The 12,361-nt window shown below is 44.9% G+C and overlaps 2 protein-coding genes across 2 annotated transcripts in view; one reads left to right on the top strand and one right to left on the bottom strand.

The window, feature by feature from the left end:
* LOC121465670 (transmembrane and coiled-coil domain-containing protein 5B-like) overlaps positions 1-10,463 on the bottom strand; it is a 60,789-nt gene extending 50,326 nt beyond the window's left edge. The window contains exon 1 of the mRNA XM_041678997.1: positions 10,365-10,463. The gene's annotated coding sequence lies outside the window, so the exon portion shown is untranslated. The remainder of the gene's footprint in view (positions 1-10,364) is intronic.
* The window catches only part of Ryr3 (ryanodine receptor 3), a 522,546-nt gene continuing 519,790 nt past the window's right edge, over positions 9,606-12,361 (top strand). Inside the window, exon 1 of the mRNA XM_041678998.1 lies at positions 9,606-9,784. Within this exon, the coding sequence (XP_041534932.1) occupies positions 9,734-9,784 (51 nt within the window). The 5' untranslated portion in view covers positions 9,606-9,733. The remainder of the gene's footprint in view (positions 9,785-12,361) is intronic.

Below are 12,361 nucleotides of genomic sequence, written 5' to 3'. Positions count from 1 at the left end.
ACTTTCAAGATGTTATTTGACTATCTTAGTTTCCAAATAATTTCAAAGAATTCCTTTGTCTATGTGTTTCAACTGGAGATAGCAAACCACGCTGATTTTGTTTCCCTTTGAAATCAGACAGGATGCCAACCCCATGCTAGCTGAGAAACCTTGTACATGTTCCCTAACTTTCACTCTCATCTGTAAAACCGGGTAAGATGCCTACCTTGCAGGGTAGCTGATAGGTGTTATGCTGTGAGAGGTGAAGTGCAGTGTGGGAAGTCAGGATGGGATAGGGAGATTGAAAACCTTGGTTGGCTCTGGAGAAGCCACTCTACGGTAACGACTCTGGAGTCAGGCACTTTGCATATTCCAGGATACTGATGTATCAAGCCTCTCTCCCAGCCCCTAAACTCTCAGCTTTAACAGTGAATGAGTCCTGGACATTTTTGAGCTCCATCAATGTATTCCTGCTTCCCTGATCATCTCTGCCTGTCTGAAAACACATAACCTTATAAGGCCGTGCTTAATCTTCATCATTGGTGGAGGCCATTTGGACTGCCTTACCCAGCGGTGATGTCACTGTTTCAACAAGCTTGCAAGCGCTAACTGCACTGTATCTCTCTCGATGAGCTGGAATTTAGAACTAAGCTTCATTTTTTTCAAGGCAGAAATTTATTTCTTATTCTTCAAATTACTAAACAGTTGATTCCATGAACTGTGTTCTGCCACAGATTATTTCCCAGATTCCTGGGATTTTGTCCAGAAGACTCAGGGCATCATCCGGGATGAGAGGACTGGACTCTCCATACACAGTCCTGCTCATTGCCCCCTCCTGGGTTCATTTCTCCACTCCTTCTCTTCAAAGCTCCTGCTCTCATGTCTTGTCTTTGGATGACAATGAAAGCCATGACATATTTATTTACACCATGTTTCTGAGGACCACACCTTTTCAGTGGCTTGTTCAATCAGCTGGAACAGCCTGAATGTGTTAGAGCATTAACAGCTCTGTGGGCACCTTTCGCCCATGGACTGACCAGAAGTACTTTAAAAATAGCCCAACTTCCTTGGCTTCCTGTGAGGGACGTTGAGAGGCATACTTGTCTCTAGTCCCAGAGACATTAGGTTCTGCTCCTCACACCTGTAGCTGGTACTTCCTCTATTTCCGTCCTTTCACAAGGTCTGGGATCATCTTGCAAATGCTTTTCTTGGGTCTGCTTTTGGAGAAACCAGACAGCATCCTTAGATACCTGCTCCTCACCAGACGCTTCTGAGGGCTTTATGAACATGGACTCTTCCAGTTCTCCAAGTACAACTTTAACATTTTTGAAAGTTTCACTTTCTCTTGCAAATAAGAAAACCAAAGAAATGAAAGGTTATGTATTTAACCAAAGCCTACAAACCTAATAATTGTTGGTGCTAATATCCAAAGACTAATGTTCTAAAATGAAGGAACTTTGAAATTTGCGGATTGGGGTAGAGAGTCTGCCCTTTGGATAAAAATCATAATGTCCTCAAAATCCCTTAGCAAAGCTATTTTTCTCTCATTAGTTCCTGAATCTTGCTTTTATTTTAAATGTTCCAAATTCAGAAGATCTTGGTTTGCCACTCGAAGGTGACCTATATTAGAGGTGGTAGTTTTGCTCTAAATTCCATTATGGGGGCCAGAGTAGGAGCAATGAAAGAAGAGGATGCAGTGAGTCTTATTAAAATGCCCAAATAATACGTTATTTCTTCTGGTTCCTGTGTCAACATAGCAGGGGAGCTACAGCCTTGTTTCAGTCATTGTTCTCCAAGGATGCTAATGGGTACAGAGATACTGGGAGGAGGAAAACACTTTGTTGGATATGGAAAGGGATGTTTTAAATTCTGTCTTAAATTGCAGAACCAGTGATACATAACATATAGCTTGAGGTATCCAGCATGCAGCTAGAAGATTGAATTTGGAAATTAGTTGGACAATCAACATGTGAACACAGAGGTAACAATGGATAATGGAAAGGACACAAATTCTCTGTTCAGAGGATAAGGTGGATATAGAAAGGAGTCCTGTGCTGCTCCTTTCTCATGCGAGGAGGAAATGAGGTCATCGGAAGGGACAGAGAAGGGACAGTCACTGAAGGAGGAGAACCAGGATGGTGCCAGAGAAGGTGCTCTAAGATGGGGATTCATTTCAGAAAGTGCTGATTAGCAAGACCACACAATACAAAGGTGAAATAGAAAGGAACAGAATGCAATGTATTTCTGATGTTTCATAATATGATGTCCTAGACTGTAATGCCAAGGTATAAACTAAACAAGATGCAGAAAATGTGAAAAAAGGATATGTGAGTTACATAATTTAATAAATCTAAGCTTTGCTTTTGTGAAGGCTGCACTAGTACCGCCTAAAAATGTAATTCCTCCAGTCCCCCCAATCTGTGAGCATGTTGTATTGTGTGTAACAGGTATTCACATTAGGGGTCCTTAAGATTAACTTTAACCTGGTCTTTCTTTCCTTTTGTCCTTTGTATTAGTTTTAAAGAGTAGTAAATAGCTTCATAAGTAATAGGCTCTAGCAACCGCTGAGAAAATTTCAGCATGCGTATTTTGTATTTCAAAGAATTTTGAGCTTAGTAAATTCACTTTACTTAGGATAAAATTATTTTATCTGCAATTAAATGTGCACTCAAAATCTTGTGCACATTGTGATATTATCCTAAGGTCATTTACAAAGAAACATGGAAAATAAAGACTAAACAAAGAGCTTGGAGATTGGTGCCCTAGTCCCAACTTTTACCAATGGAGTCTAGTCTTTTATCAGTGCAGTTTACCCAAGCAATGGCAGAATTCACTTTTCTTTGAACTTATAATTATCTAATTTACTTTGTATGGGCATACTCATGCTGCGGCATATGTGTTAGAAAGGGTGACCAGAGGACACCTTGCAGAAATTGGCTATTTCCTTCCATGACATGGGTTCTGGGGATTTAAATCAAGCTGTCATGCTAGATGGCATGTACCTTATCCACTGAGCCGTCTCCACAGCCAGTGAGATGACTTTTTACTAGGGTTCCCAAAATTAGTATCGTTCACTGATAACCTAACGAAGCGTGTGTATGTGTGTTTGTGTGTGTGTGTATGCACACACACTTGCAAGTATATGCACACATTTACAGAAAGGGAGGATATAATGTAGTGAGTTATTGTAGGTCACAATTGTCTTTTCTCCTGTTTTAGGTTAAAAAAAAAGCCTACTTTTTTGCACAATAAAAACAACCATCACCAGTGGGATTTCAGTGTGCTTAATGGCAGTATAAAAAGCTTATGAACCCATGATATACCCAACTATTTTACTATAGATGCACTGGACCACAATGGTTCTGTCTTCTCAACTTCTAGGTCAGTTGTATGTGGTGGAGAAGAATTCAAAATGTCTGACTCTTATTTCGAACTTCTACCAGAGCAACAGAAGCCACCAGCAGCCCTGCAAGGCTCTTCTGTAGGGTCCAGCAACTCTGTTCCATGCCTGCTGGCAGTGCTGAGGACGTATCGAGAAGGAAATTTCAAAGCGAAGCTTGCATCCCAAGACACTGACACACCGAATACCAACAGAAAATTATGCATCCTTGTCATGCAGAGAGAAGGAAGATCTGCTTTGTTAAATTGTGGGAGTTATTTTAAAGGAAATTCTGCCAGCTCAAATAACTTAGAAATGAGTTCGGTTGAGAACACGGTGCAGGGACAGGTTGAACCCGGAGGTTGGCACAGAAAAACTACCCTGGGATCAGAATCAAAGTCATTTACCTACATTTTTTTTTTGTCCCCTGAAATGTGGGTCTTGCCCTGCCACCTGAAATAGATGACATAAAACTGTACCGGTCTCCTTTCCCACTGCGTGTTATCCTATTTCGGCAGTGACTATTCAAGCTGCAGTGAGTCAGGGTGGATTGCTGATGGCAGCCGTTCTAATATATCTGTGCCACGGAGCTGTGGGAAGAATTAAAATGCAGAAGTTAAAAAATCAAAGGCATCCAGGTTAGTGTAAGTGAGACTTATCTGATTAAATATAGTTCCACGAGGCACTGGATTTCAATCCCATCAAGCCCAGGGGAAACCTGAATGGAGGAGATTGGTCCTGACAATTCCTCCTCCTGGGGGGGAGCCATACATTTCAATATGCCATAGCAACAGAATACATTTCTCATTAAAGATAAAGGCACAATACGGCTCAAAAAAACGCTCCTAGAAGCAAACACAGGAAAAAACGAAAAAGAAACAGCAGCGATGTTCACCATTAACTTGTATCATATGAGATCTACCCAGGATATTTTTTCTTATTGTGATTGGAAATTATTTTCAGAGGCCAGAAGTTCCTTCTATATGAGTAAAAACTCATTAAAATCAAATGCCAAGAGAACTTACAGAATTGAAGCAACACACACATACCTGAAAGGCAGCCAATGGAAACCTCAGCACAGGAGAAAGGTGGAGACAGACCCGGATGCTGTAAATCTCGGGATTTTTTATATGGAACACATTAAAAAAGACTTTTAGAATTATTCTTTTAAAGTGGGTGTTTTGGGGTATGTGCATGTGAGCGCAGGTACCTGAAGAGGCCAAAGGCATTGGAAGCCCTGTAGCTTCCCTTATAGGCACCCGATGTGAACGCTGGGATACAAACTCAGGTCCTCTTTAACAGTGGTACTCACTGCTGAACCATCTCTCCAGCCCCTCTACTGAACACTTTCATGTGGTACTGAAAAAACACTTTATAACTACCAAATCATTTAATTCTGCTTACAGGAACCCCAAGAAGTAGGCATATTGACTCCCACTTCCCAGAAGCTGAAGCAGACGCTAAGAATTCAGATCTCTTTTCTCAGAGATTCAGCCCTTAAATGGTACAGTTTAACCTGGGTCTCAAACCCTCCTCTTATCAATGATGTAAATGTGGATGCAGGGTGCAACAGCTTTGGTTCTTGTTAAATGCAGGCTGACCCAGAAGTAAATGCATACAAACTGTGATGGTGCCAGTTGCTTCAACTACTGCTTTAGCAACTGGTCACAGTTGGAGGTTCTTGAGGGTAAAGACGTTCAATGGACTGGACATGGAGAAAGCCTTTGAAGGCCCGCTCATCTCACTCCCATCTCTGCTGTGACACATAGGGTGTCCCTGGGAACAGAGTCCCTTCTTTGATTGTCTTAGGAGTGTTTCATCAGAGGGTTATGTGAACTTTGACCTTATAATATACTTCTCCAATCTTAAGATATTACAAAAGGAGAGGCGAGGAAAGGAGAAGAGAAGAGGAAGGACAAAGAAAAAGAGGAGGGAACTCCATGTGTTCAGCTTTGGGGAGATATGTGTGATGGTGGATCCTTGCTTGTGGTAAGCATTTTAATGTTTGTAGCTCTTCTGGGAGAGAAACAGATATCTCCAGAAGAAGAAATGCATTTTCATACACCTATCCCTTCTCCAGTGAAGAAGAGAACTGCTTCTAAGTCAGTAGAACAGATAGGTACTGTTGTAATAAGAGTGGCGAGGCTGTGTCCCCAGCACCCGGCAGCCCGCAAGGCTAGCTTATGCCCCGAAATAATTACACGGAAACTGTATTCTTTTAAATACTTCCTGGCCCATTAGTTCCAGCCTCTTATTGGCTAGCTCTTACATATCGATCTAACCCATTTGTGATATCCCTGTAACACCACGAGGTGTCTTACCAGGGAAGATCTTAACCTGCGTCTGTGTCCGGTAGGAGAATCATGGTGACTCCTTGACTCAGCTTCTTTCTCCCAGCATTTTGTTCTATTTACTCCGCCTACCTAATTTTATGTCCTATTAAAGGGCCAAGGCAGTCTCTTTATTTAACCAATGAAATTAACACAAAACAGAAGACTCTCCCCCATCAAGGTACCACCTTAGTTGCTTATTGTAGATGTCTTAGAAATGAATAATACCACATCTAAACATTGAAAATATTAGTAAAATATGTTTTCCATCCTGCCTATTGATACCAAAGGGTGGTGTACTTTTATGTTATTTCTGTTCATGAGCTTCCAGGTGGATGAAGTAGTTACTTGTCTCCTTGCTGGGACAAAACGCCTGCCACAAAACAGCTTAAAGATGAAATTCATTTTGTCTCACAGTTTGAGGGCACTGTCTATCGTGGTGGGGAAGACATGGCAGAGACTTGAGGTTTTTGGTCATATTGTGTCCATAGACAAGACAGACAGACAGACAGACAGACAGACAGACACACACACACACACACACACACACACACACACACATGGGGCGGTGGGGGAATACTGGTGTTCAGTTCACTTTCTTCTTTTAATTTAGTCTGGCCCCCAGACCATGCTATAATGCTGCTCACATACAGGGTAGGTTTTTTTTTCTTCTCTGTCAAACCTTTCTGGAAACTCCTTTATAGACAGACCCAGAAGAATGTTTTTATGGTGATTCTAAATCTAGCTAAGTTGACAATGGAAATTTGCCACCGCATTAGAGATACCTTTTGTCCTATCACATGTAGAAGTGATTCATGACTTAAACACCCAAGTGAAAAACACAGAAAGATTTTTTTCCTTTCGCTGATGGAAAAATAAATATTCAGTCAATATATGGATAGGATTCACATTTATGGTTATGTATTACAAGTTCAATAGATTGCCATATATGGGCTGCCCATGCATTCTTCAGCAGTGCCAGCAGAATCAGCTTCCTCAACTGTTCAGCTCTTAAAATTATTGCCTTTATCCTTTCTCAAAGTGGAACCTGAGTCAGTACAGAGCTAGCATAAGCGTAATTAGCTGGAGAAATGCATTTCAGCAAACAGATGATGTTTCTAGTGTAGTTTCTCTGGCTGTGATGAGCATCATGACCAAAGGCAATTTGTGAAAGAAAGGGTTTATTTTAGCTTTTAGGTTGTAGTCCATCATCGGGGAGCCAACTGTGCTGGCCAGTTTTATGTCAACTTGACACAAGCTAGAATCATAAGAGAAGAGGGATTCTCAATTGAGAAAATGCCTCTATAAGAACGGGCTGCAGGCAAGCCTATAGGGCATATATAATTAATTTATTAATTATTGATTAGTATGGGAGGGCCTGTTGTGGGTGGGACCACCCATAGGCTGGTGGTCCTGGGTTCAGCAATAAAGCAGGCTGAGCAAGCCATGGGCAAGTAAGCAGCACCTCTCCAAGGCCTCTGCATCAGCTCCTGCCTCCAGGCTTTTGCCCCGTTAGAGTTCCGCTGGTGAAATTCTTCAGTGATGAACTGACATGATAGCCAAATAAACCCTTTCCTCCCCGAGTTGTCTGTGGTCATGGTGTTTCATCACAGTAACAGTAACCCTAATTAGACACCAACGTAGAACCCTGAGGCAGAAACCTTGGAGAAATGATGCTCACTGACTTGCTCACCTAGCTTTCTTATACAAGGACCACATCTTCAAAGGTGACACCCCCCCACACACACACAGTGGTCTGGGCCCTCCTCAATTAATTAACAATCAAGAAAATGTTCCCACAGACCTGGCTACAGGTCCATCTGATGGATGCAATTCCTCAACTGAGGTTCCCTCTTCCCAGGTATGATAGGTTGACAGCCAAGATTAGTCATCACTGGAGGTGATGCTGAAATGTCATTGAAGGCAAGCTTAACATTACATACAGTTTACTATAGGTCCACATGGGCAAAAAAAAATATCAAATGTGACCTCTTAGTTCCTATGTCCTTAAGAATAGTTTTGTTACTATATTCAACACTGCCTTCCTTTTTGCTAAATGAACCAAGATTTTTGAGGTTTTGAGACAAAGTGAAGGGGCTACATCTTTAACTCACAAATGAGTGGCACTAACCAGCCTTCCTGGGATTGAATACACAGCGCTGGCCCCATTAACACCGTCTGAGTACTTGGCCACCATGAATAACAATCCTTGTCGCATGAGATGCTTATTTATATGATGATGCCTTGGTCATTTTCCACTAGTCCATTAGAGCCTTGTTTTTCTAATTGATAAAACACACCCAAGAGTCCCTCATGTGTGGCAAGTAAGCAGGATTAAATAAATACAGGAATATCTTCATTAGTCAGTGGTGTTTTCAGAACTTCGTGAACCATGAGAGCTGAAAGAATGAAAACAAACATTTTTATGTGGCCGCATCGGCTGTCCCTCAGCTGTAGTGGTGTCCGCTGCACCGTCCCTGTCCATTCAAATGCTCTTGGTTTCCTTGCTGACTTTCAACAATTCAAGCATCGCGAAAATACTTCATTTTTTTCTGTGGGTTCTGCTGAAGTTCTAACCATGGCTGATAGCTTTCCTGAGGATTTAGAAATCTAAGAGGCCTTTCGCCTTTCAAAATGTACTCCTGTCCCCAGTGATGGAGACAAAAAGAATCTTTATCCAAAGAGAGGGCATAGAGGTGAGCACAGCCAGGGGGCTCCCAAAATGTAAAATGCCACAGTATAGAGATGGCTTGATTTGTCCCAGGCAGACTTTAGAAGAGTTGCTAGGCTTAAACCCAGAGCTGCCACTTGTCTGCATTCCTTCTCGAGGCTCTTCCTTTGAATATTTCTTTTTGCCAGGAAACTTCTTGACCAGCACACAGAAGGGGCATCCTGCACCTTGAGTCTGCAGAGGACCAATAAGATTGCTCCCAAATCCTACATAAACGACGCAAGGCTGAGTGGGTTAGTGTTAGCCTTCTAAGACCTATTGTATATGCTCATTCTCAGAGTGCACGGAACTGACAAGCGAAAGAGCCAAACAAGGGTAAAGATGCTCACAAAAGGCAAGATTCTGATGTCATCTAACTTCCAAATCAAGGACAAAATGGGAGCCCCCTGAAGCATGTTGGGGGTTACTGCATCTTTATTCAATGGAGGTGTAGTGTGTCCGTCCTTATCATATATATATTAAAAAAAACGTTTATTTGAGTTTATTAGTTGACAATTTCACGCATGTGTAATGTACATTCTGATTATCACACCCCCCTTATCAAATTTTAAAGAGTGAAGGGGTTCTCTAAAGGTGAGTTACAAACTTTGCCTTGAATGAACAGTCATAGCACCCTTCTCTCCTTGCTGTATGTTATACCAAGGTACACCCAAACTACCCAGTCTTCCACGGGTGGTGGTGGGTCAACGCCATTTTCTATTTAGATGGGCACTCTAACTCAAATAGGAAATCAACTCTCTCTCTCTCTCTCTCTCTCTCTCTCTCTCTCTCTCTCTCTCTCTCTCAAACACACACACACACACACACAGTCATGCACACACACGTAAAGTGGACAAATCTAGAGGGTTTGTGCCCAATTTGGGGGCAGCGAATCTAAGCAACTGGCCTTTGTGTAAGAGCCATCTTCCCGTCGCCGCGGGGCGCGCGTCTCCACCGAATGTGAGGTGCGGTGCGGTGCGGGGGAGGCTCCACCGCGCCGGCCCGGGTCCCCGGCTCTGCCCCACACCCGCCTGGCGCGCGCCGCGCTGCGCTGTCCGCGGAGTCCGCGGCGGCCGCGCACTTGGCTGGGGCGAGAGGGGAGAGGGGTGGGCGGGCTGCTCGCCTGGCATTGGCGCTCTGCAGTGCAGTCAAGTGTTAGCCCAGCTCCCTATATGGTCGGGGATTAGCTCGGCGCTGCCGAGGCTCAGTGAGGTGCGGGAGGAGGAGGACGACGAGGAGGAGAAAGAGCAACGGCAGAGCGGCAGTCAGCGCACGCCGCTGCCTGGGGGAAACAGAGGCGCCCGAAGCTGGGGCGCCGCGCAATCCCCGGGAGCCATGGCCGAAGCCGGAGAAGGAGGCGAGGATGAGATCCAGTTCCTGCGGACTGTGAGTCTCCGCGGTCGGGCGGGCGAGGCGGCGGGCAGGTGGGGAGGAGCGCGGCGCAGCGAGGAGGGGCTGCGCTGCGCCGCGGTGCGGGGCGCTTTCTCCGCACTCGCGGGCTGCAGAGGCGGACCAGCCACCTATCCAGGGGCTTGGGAAGCGGCACCTTCTCCAGCCTTTCCCCTCTTTCCGGGTCCCCACCTCTCACTCTCAGATCTCCACCCGGGACGATTCGCTCTCGGGGCAACTCGCTACTTGGTCTGAAACCTTTGATGCCCAAACTTCAAGCTGGGCTTGGCTCATGATTGCTCAGACCCAGAAGATCAGAGGTGCTACACGACCGGCCTCCTGTCACCTCCGCACTTTCCCCGTCCCTTTCCTCGTTTGAGCTGCCTTCTGGCTCTAGGGGACCGCCAAGAAAGAAGCCAGTGGGGTAGGGGCAAGAGTGGGAAGCCCAGTCCAGAAACCTATGCCTGCTCTTGATGGCAGTACTGGGACCGCTCAGAAGGGAATTCACCCAGTCCTGTCCCTCTCCTCTCTCTTTAAATCTCTATCCAGAAACTGCTATAAGCCTTACTTGACTCACCCGCGGGTGTGTGAGAGCCAAGGCTTCTGCTCCAGGCTCCGGAGAACCCTGCAGAATAGGGAAATCCCGGTCTGTGGCTCCGCGTCATCAGGTCCCCTCCTTGGCACTGGAGGGCAATGCTCCATCCCAAATTTCGCGAGCAGGGCCAAGTCCAGTGCAGCTATGTCAGCTTTCTCCTTGAGGAGTTAACACTTCAAGGTGGACGACCACCTTGAAGGGCGAGGGGCACCTGGTTGCTTCCTTCGGCTGATTTCAGCCACGTGACCTTGAGCGGATCACTTAATCCTGTACCCAGCCTCAGTTTCCTCTTGTGTAAAATGGAAGAAAACGGAACTAGCATTTCCAGGCAGATGAGAACGAAATGAGATTGTGAATGCCATAATATTTTTAAACTGCAGAATGCTTTGTAAGTGCTAAGTGATTTCATGCGAGCTACCTAGATCTGAAAAATGAGAATGAAATTCTCGTCTCACGCTCTCCTCTTTAAGAGCACCCTGCTTCTTCCTGACCTCGTCACAGAGGATGATAACCTCACTTATGTCCATCTTTTGGAACATTCCCTCCCTCTGTGAAGAGTGTCCTGATTATTTTCCGCACCCCCTCTTCTGTTGTCTGTTTTTTTTTTTTCAAGCACAATTTCTTGGTCAAGGCTCAGTCTTGGGTCTTGTTTGGGAAGGATCCACCACCCTCCTAATACTTCCGAAAGGTCAGAAGCTCTTCCACTCCTCCCTGGTTCATTTGTACACTACACACAATAATGTCTGCCAGGCAAGCTATCCATCTGTCCTTCCCAGAGTCCTGTGGGACCCTTCTGCTTCCCCTCCAACAGGTGTCTTCAGTATGGAATGGCTGACAGAGCAGGCATTTCTAGCTCTGGGCCCTTCTCAGTCCATGTTGTTATTGTTACTATTGTTATTAGGGAACAATCTAGGCACTGATAAACGAGGAAATCCCCGTTGGACAGATTGGGGCAACCTGAAGACCGAGACTGAAGAAGTTAAGGGTAGGGACCTGAGGCTTTCTTCAGGTTTCCTCTAAGCTGCTGTTCTTGGCTTCTGTAGCCATCTTCCCAGGCTTCGCTTCGGTGCTGGGCAGTGTTGCTGTGTGAGAGAACACCTGTAGCCAAGGCTTCGGATAGCAGTGGTTCTCAAGCTTTGTGTCTCCAGCCTCCTGGAGATTGGAGTGTATGGACACCTTTTAAAGCAAGCTCTAGACCTTGTGAGGTTCAAGCACCCTGGTCCAGAGCCCTGATACAGATCGCTTAGCATCTGCACAGCTTCAAGGGAGAACTGAGGTCACCCTGTGGGGGAATGGCACTCAGTATGACAAAAGTCAATTCTTTCTTCACTGTAATCATATGAAGTGTTGTTTTAGGCGTGTTCTTAGTTCTTCGCCCTGCAAAGCAGCTTATGGTCTTCATTGTATTCCTACTCAGAACAGAGAGAGGTGCAGGAAATAAAATGGCTTGGCTGTGGCTGCCCAGCAAGTTACTGGTAGTTGGCATTATGTAATGGGAAACCGAACTCCCAGTGAGGCTGTGGGGCTTGCTCCAGAGGTTAGAATGTCAGGAGTCCATGCAGACGAAACCCCACAGCGTTCTGAATTTGACTCTGTCCACCGTTAGCTATGAATTAGATGAAACAACTTATAGGAACTCGGAAATCATAAGCTGGATCTTTCCACAAAAATTTGGCATTATCGGTTTTTCAGACAGTCACGAATCACTGTGCTTTTCTGGCAGGGTCCTGTTTTCACCTGTGAATATATATTTGTGCTCTACAAGGTGTTTCGTTTTGAACTCACTCCCTTCTGCATTAGCATTTTGTTTCTTCCTCACAAACAGAATCTCCTAAAGCAATACTGGCCGTGTGTCTGTCTCCTTACATTGTGTTGGACCAGAGGTGACTGTTTGACAATGGGACAGAATCATCCTTCTGCAGCTGTGAACTTTAAAGAACTGCTGTCTCAGAGGGCAGAGGCTTTCACATCTGCTTTAA

Source organism: Microtus oregoni, unplaced genomic scaffold, assembly GCF_018167655.1.
Source record: "Microtus oregoni isolate MIOR12 unplaced genomic scaffold, Mior012 000031F_ref0000149, whole genome shotgun sequence".
Classification (NCBI taxonomy): domain Eukaryota; kingdom Metazoa; phylum Chordata; class Mammalia; order Rodentia; family Cricetidae; genus Microtus; species Microtus oregoni.
This window is presented reverse-complemented; position numbering and strand designations above follow the sequence as displayed.